At 41.0% G+C, this 6,364-nt stretch overlaps 1 protein-coding gene across 3 annotated transcripts in view; it reads left to right on the top strand.

Annotated features, from left to right (window-relative positions):
• The first annotated feature begins 575 nt into the window (after positions 1-575).
• Positions 576-6,364, top strand: part of Rab3c (RAB3C, member RAS oncogene family) — a 223,405-nt gene continuing 217,616 nt past the window's right edge. The window contains exon 1 of one of the 3 annotated variants that reach the window (XM_008760719.4): positions 576-1,162. In XM_008760719.4, coding sequence (XP_008758941.1) covers positions 1,145-1,162 — 18 coding nt within the window. In that variant the 5' untranslated portion in view covers positions 576-1,144. 3 annotated transcript variants of the gene reach the window in all.

The following is a 6,364-nucleotide window of genomic DNA, read 5'->3' as shown; positions in this document are numbered from 1 at the left end:
AGATTAGAAGACAGATTTTTGAGGAAATGTGTGTGTGTGGTGTGTGTGTGTGGGGTGTGTGTGTGTGTGTGTGTGTGTATGTGTGTGTGTGTGTTACTATATCAGATATGCATTGCATCTTGTTGCATAAACAAAGTTTAGAGCGAAATTCTGAGGTTTATATCTTGGGAAAAAAGTATTTCGTATAGATCCTTTAAAAGCAGTGTTTCTTGAATTACAGCCAAAGAATTATTTGCATAAGAACTGCTGGGGAAGGTGTTAGAAATGTAGACCCCCCACCCCCAGATCTTTTTCCGGTAGAATATGTGGCATGGGACCTGGGAATATGAAAGGCAATTCTTACTCCCCAGAGATGTTTCCAGCACTTTTAAGTTCCAGAACGTCCTTTTTGCTGAAATGTCTAAGAGGATGAAGTTTAGAGCTGACTTGAATTAACCTTTGCGTGACTGTCTGTGACTATCATGAGGGTTTCATCTTCTACTCTGCTTCTTGTGTCGTAAATCTGACAACATGGAAAGGTGGGGGTCACAGATAGACGAGCTTGAATTCTAAAGGGGAGAAGAGATTTGCCTCAGCGACAGACGACACAAGATACAAGTCCTCCCACACATTAGAAGTTGACAAAAGAACATAAATGCCCAGTTCAGAGACTTGAAGACCATGATATGAACCGTTTCAGGAGGAGAGTGATTGCAATGTAAAGGAAGAGCTGCGCGTTAAAGAAAGGCCCGGCTAACTTAATCGAGGTCTCCCATCTCATTCTGTGAAGGCGCTCCTGGGCTCTGGTGATGAATGTGTTCATTTTGTGTGACTTGCTTTGGGTAAATAACCCAGTGCCCTATCAGCTCTGCAGCCCTCAGGTGGTGTGTGTGCTGGGAGGAGTAGGGGAGGGGCTGCCTGGCGCTGGTGCCCCTGGCACTTCCTAGGAGACTCACAGCCCTTTCTTTGCAGCTGTCACTAGAAGACTTCTGGGTTTCCCTCTGGAAGAAAGCCTCCCATCTAAGCCTGCTGCCCTTCCATCCCTTATTCGCTCTCTGCAAACCGCTCCTCCAAGCCTTTCCATTGTGCTCTGCCTCCAGCATAAGACCTTCACCTCCTTTGTAGTGGGGAGACTTACTTGAGGCTCTCTGAACCTCCGGCTGCAATGGAGCTGTATGGAAAGGTAAACAGAAAGAAGCGCCTGGCGGGCTCCGTCAGAAATCTGGCTTTTGTGGACGTGTGTGTGTGTGTGTGTGTGTGTGTGTGTGTGTGTGTGTGTGTGTGTGTGTTCGCGCTTGCTTGCGTGCCGATCTTGTCAATTCAGTTTTGCGGATGAACCGCTTTTCTTATATGTGTGCCATCGGTCGTATTCCTGCGTGATTGTTGAATAAAACTGTAAAACTACTCCACTTTGGGTACGTATAAACTTTCCGGGCTCAGGAGAGAGGTAAGGTAAAGCCCGTTTTCATTGGAAATTAGAACAAAGTGCTGCGTTTTCTAGCCAGAGATACAGTCTGGCTTCCAAAAGCGATACTGTGAAGAGAAAGACCTTGTTTGGGATGATCTGGTGTTATTTTCGCTAGTGCGCTTTGAGGGAACGGTTAGGCAAGCTGAGAGAGATTAACAACCTGTGTAACTGGAAAGAAGGGAGGTTTCCACCGCCCAGAGCAGCTGGAGGGGCTAGCCCGAGGGAAACAGCCTGGGTATCTGGGAGTTGTAGTTCATAGTTTTCCCATTTGCGCAGTTGCCTCACAAGATTAGACTACAACTCCCAGAAGGTCACGGGGTTCGTGGCCAGAACGCCTGTGCGGAGTCAGGAGCGGACAGCTCCGGTGCTGATGTTGGAGCGGGCTACAGAGCCCCACGCGTGCGGAGCTTTGCAGAGAGCGCTCAGGCTGTGCACGCTTGACCAGGCTCCCGGACCAGAGCTGTCCTAGCAAGAGAGAAAAGGACATTTGCCTACAATGAGACACGAGGCGCCCATGCAGGTGGGTCTACAAAGAAAGAATGGTCTCGGAGAAACTGTGAGGGTTTCTCCAGTCGCTTGGGAGACTTGATGAAAGATAGATAGGGTTGTTCTTGTTCTTCCCGGGCTCCCTAAGGAAACTGAGTGTGGAAAATGAAAACCCGAGCTAACAAAGTGAGGACAGCCCATCTCTTGTTGGCTTTGATGGTCTTGGCTTCCTGGGTTAGTGATAGCGGAGTGAACTGGAGAATTTTCAGTCACATGAATTTACTGAGAGTTCTTCACTGTGACCGGGTAGAGCAAATTCAGCTTGGCTAAAGACATTAAAAAGGAAAAACCAGTGCCAATATCGCTCAAAGCGTCTTAAAAAAAAAGACAGAAAGAAAGAGAAAAAGAAAGAAGAAAAGGAAAAGGAAAAAAGACTAGGGTCTAGTGTTAGAGGTAAAGAGCAAAAAACGTTTTCAGTTATCTCAGAGCTATGCCATCCTTGATCTATGTCTACTTAACTGTCTGGATCAGTTAGGAGGACCCAGCATTCCGGTAGTGAGGTGGCCATTCACTGTGCCACCAGATTCCCGGTTATAATCACACCCTTCGGGTTTGCTTTCTTCAGAAATGAAAAGAGCCCCTGATGGAGCCAATCACCCAAGTTATGCTTTTAAGTAAATGTAGGACATTTGCCTACAATGAGACACGAGGCGCCCATGCAGGTGGGTCTACAAAGAAAGAATGGTCTTGGAGAAACTGTGAGGGTTTTTCCAGTCGCTCGGGAGACTTGATGAAAGAGCAGGGTTGTTCATTTTCTTCCCGGGCTCCCTAAGGAAACTGAGTGTGGAAAATGAAAACTCCTTTCTGTGTACAACTGGTTAAGGATAAACAAAAGTCCGTGTTTATTAACCAAGTGAAATGGTCCCATTGCATAACAGAAAGGCGTTTTATGAATGGCATGAGAAGAGAACACTCTATTTGGAATGTGTTGCTTCCCTTCAGAATCCACCTCTGTGGGCAAACTCAGCAACATAAATATTTGACTATACAGTCTCAAACATTTCCTGTGGTTTTCTCATGAATCAAGGACTTTATACTCTGCTTTCACTTACTTTTAATATAATATATATGTATATATGTATATTAATCCATGAGAATCCTAACTGGATGGCTAAATGAAAACACTGTAGAATTTAATTTTTTCTGGAGGATTATATAATGGAAGACCTCAAATTACATTAAGAGTTATTGAAAAATTGATTTGTGCCCGGGAATAGTGGGCCCTTTGTGTGACATCGGATATTTCTGTTTGTGAGTTAGCTTTTTATTACAGACCTTGTGCAAAATGAGTGTGGACAGACAATAAAGACTGCTGCAAGCAAGGTCTATTAGCTTATGATAATTTCCCTTTCTGGAGGTGTTGCTAAGAGCCAACTAGCTGAATTAATAATATTTGATGATAAGTATGTATTAGCAGTTGCCTTTCAAACTGGGCCTCCATACTTCACTGTGCATATTTATGTCAAAATATCATGTTATGACCCCTAAATTTATGGTTTTCCAATATTTTTCATTAAAAAATGAAAAATAATAATGTACATTAGAATTTAAAGTTGATGCTCTGAAATCTTTCTGTCAGATGACAAATAGAATAACCATTGCATATTGACATTGTTTTTCTATGTTGCTTAGACTGTTCAGAAAGATAATTAAATGTAACAGAAATGTATGAAGTTAATACTTTAGGACCAATCTTAAATCATTGTGGGTATGCCCACTAGGTATATATCAGGTATTGTAAAAGCTGTAGTTCGAAGAAAACTCTAATGGAAAATTAATGTAAAAAATAGGTGATGTGGAATTAACTTTACAGGTACTTTCCTATTTATGATACATTTTAATTCACTGAATCATATTTTTGGAGTTTAATGTATAACCTCCCCAAAGCTATTGTGATTATGTCAGACTTGTGAAAAGTGTACTTAATCCAAGAACACGTATTCATTTTAATAGATTATTGTTATATGTATTTCTATCATTTTGATATTTTTAAAATTATATAATAATTCAGAGGATAAGTGCAATTTAGGTTTTCTTAAGCAGCAATTACTCTGTCAGGACCCATTTTTCTAAACTAGACTCATTTTCCATGTAATGTTGAAACACAAATACTGGATATTGCCTTTTTCCTTTCAAAGAATAAGCTGTGCCATCATTCTAAACATATGGCCCAAATATTTCTTCACTTACATTTACAAAGGATGAGTCACAAGGCAAGCTTCATTTTATACTTCCCCAGCTCAAGAGGTTTTCTCCTTTTTGGAGTATTTAGTTCAATTGCTGACGTGAAACAAAGTAAGTTTTTAGTTTATTGGATAGCTTCCTAAATATTATGTTTTTTTCTGAAATAAAATTATTCAGAAAACTACACACTGTCCATTATAAAGCATTGGGTGTTCTTATATAGATGGCTTTGTGCTCAGCTCACTGTATTTGGATTTGATCCTTGAATATTTTCTGAAGAACATTTCCCCCCAAGTTGATAGAAAGCAAGGTGATACTTGTTTCTTGGAGGAATTGTATCGACTACTGCAATACTGTGTAACAGTAGCCTTGGCTGCTTGTATTTTCTTTATAATTAGATAAGGTGAGCACTTGGTAAATATGGTGAGTTGAAAACATTCATAGGGGAGGTGGTCATTTCAGTCTTCTCCTTCAGCACATTAATAACTCCTAGGAGCCAAATGACACAGAGAACAGTAGGCCTCGTGATTGAGTGCAAGACTTTGAGAACAGCTTGAATACAGTAGCCAATCGAAAAACAACCCCAGTCTATTCAGTGCTTGCCTGCGCCAACCACTGTGCTTTGCATCCGGATGCCATTTGTTTGTATGTATAAAACCCTCAAATGCACTATGGATGTGGGCCAAAATATTTATAAACCAGTTGCAAAACTCTGCAATTCACCATTACCAACTTGAAAGTAAGAGTAATAGAGCTTAGGAAGATTAAATAGCATCTCTGATATGAAACAGTTCAAATTCTTCCAGGTCTTCCTGTCTAAAAATCTCTTGTCATTCCTATTATTTTGATTTCTCCCGAAGGGATACATATGTGGTGTAAAGAATGAGGGCACTGTGGAAAAATGCTACTCATTCATTTGGTTGGGAAGAAAGAAAAATATATTGGCCCTATTTTATGTTTATAAAATAAGCTTGTGTAAAACTGAACTAAGTGTCCGAGAAGGGCCATTGTGTTATAAGTGTTTTTGCTATCTTCTGTGTAATTTCTTTAGTCTCCTATGGGACTAAAGTGGGATCCATTTGTCGTTCGCCTTTAGCATTTAGCTTAGTTCTAGGTTTCTCTGATAAAAGCACAGCCTTCGTTTTAATAAAGGAACCTCAAATAAAACTGTATGCTGGAGCAATGGGGAAGAACTGGCTAAAGAGAAGCAGAGGTGAGAAAAGAAAGTAGATCTAGAACAAAGATGGCTCTGAAGTGGAAGCAGTAAGGTAGACATTCCGTTCAGGCCTGTTACACCTACACCAAGTGATAGGTAATTTGTGTCTAAGTGTTATCGTTGCATTGACTGTGGAGAGGTGGTGACATTCCGGCAGTTTATTATCCACGAATGCCTCACTATTCTCATCTTCTGCAATGATCCATCTGTTTTGAGCAGCGCACACTTAGTTGCAGACACCAAGATTGGTTGATGATGTTGGGGAGAGAGTTTTCCCTATTTCTTTTCGGCTCGTTGCTTAGTTATCATATTAACAGAAATATGAAATTAAGAGAATTAACTTACACAGCAAACAACCTTTGGTGCCACAAGGATGGGTTTCCCTATTTACTCTTTTATGTCCAATAGCTTTCAGATTTATAATGAAGCCACTTCTCAGGCGAAGAGTGAGAAATGCAGTAATCTATGGGTAAAGAAAGAAGTGTTTAGAAGGGAGTTGATAGGATGTCTGTTTAGCAAAATAGTAGCACACTCACTCCTAGAGCTCCCCAAGTGCAGCTTCTTAGCCTGATGTAGAGTACTAGTCATGAGTTTCCTGCAATGGACTAGGCCTTAAAGCCAACAATGAAAAGCAATTGGTTACATCTATAACATTCACACCATTATTGCATTCACAGGTGTATCTTGCTAGACTAGTCTTGTAGGATTCACAGATTTACGAGATTGATGATGTCTTTCCTTCACCAGTAGCCTGAATAGCATCTTCTAGTATTAGTGGAAGCTAACAAGCAGGGGAAAGCCAACAATCAGGACTAGCTTGGTTCATCTAAGCCCTTATGAAAGTGTGGCATCTTCAGCAACAATTGTCTTAATGACCAACTTCTTATGGATATGGAAGAGCAATGCCAATAGTCTGTATTGTTTTGGGAGTCCCTGGAACTGGCCACATGACCAGTTAGTTGAAGGGATGT

This window comes from Rattus norvegicus, chromosome 2, assembly GCF_036323735.1.
Source record: "Rattus norvegicus strain BN/NHsdMcwi chromosome 2, GRCr8, whole genome shotgun sequence".
Classification (NCBI taxonomy): domain Eukaryota; kingdom Metazoa; phylum Chordata; class Mammalia; order Rodentia; family Muridae; genus Rattus; species Rattus norvegicus.
This window is presented reverse-complemented; position numbering and strand designations above follow the sequence as displayed.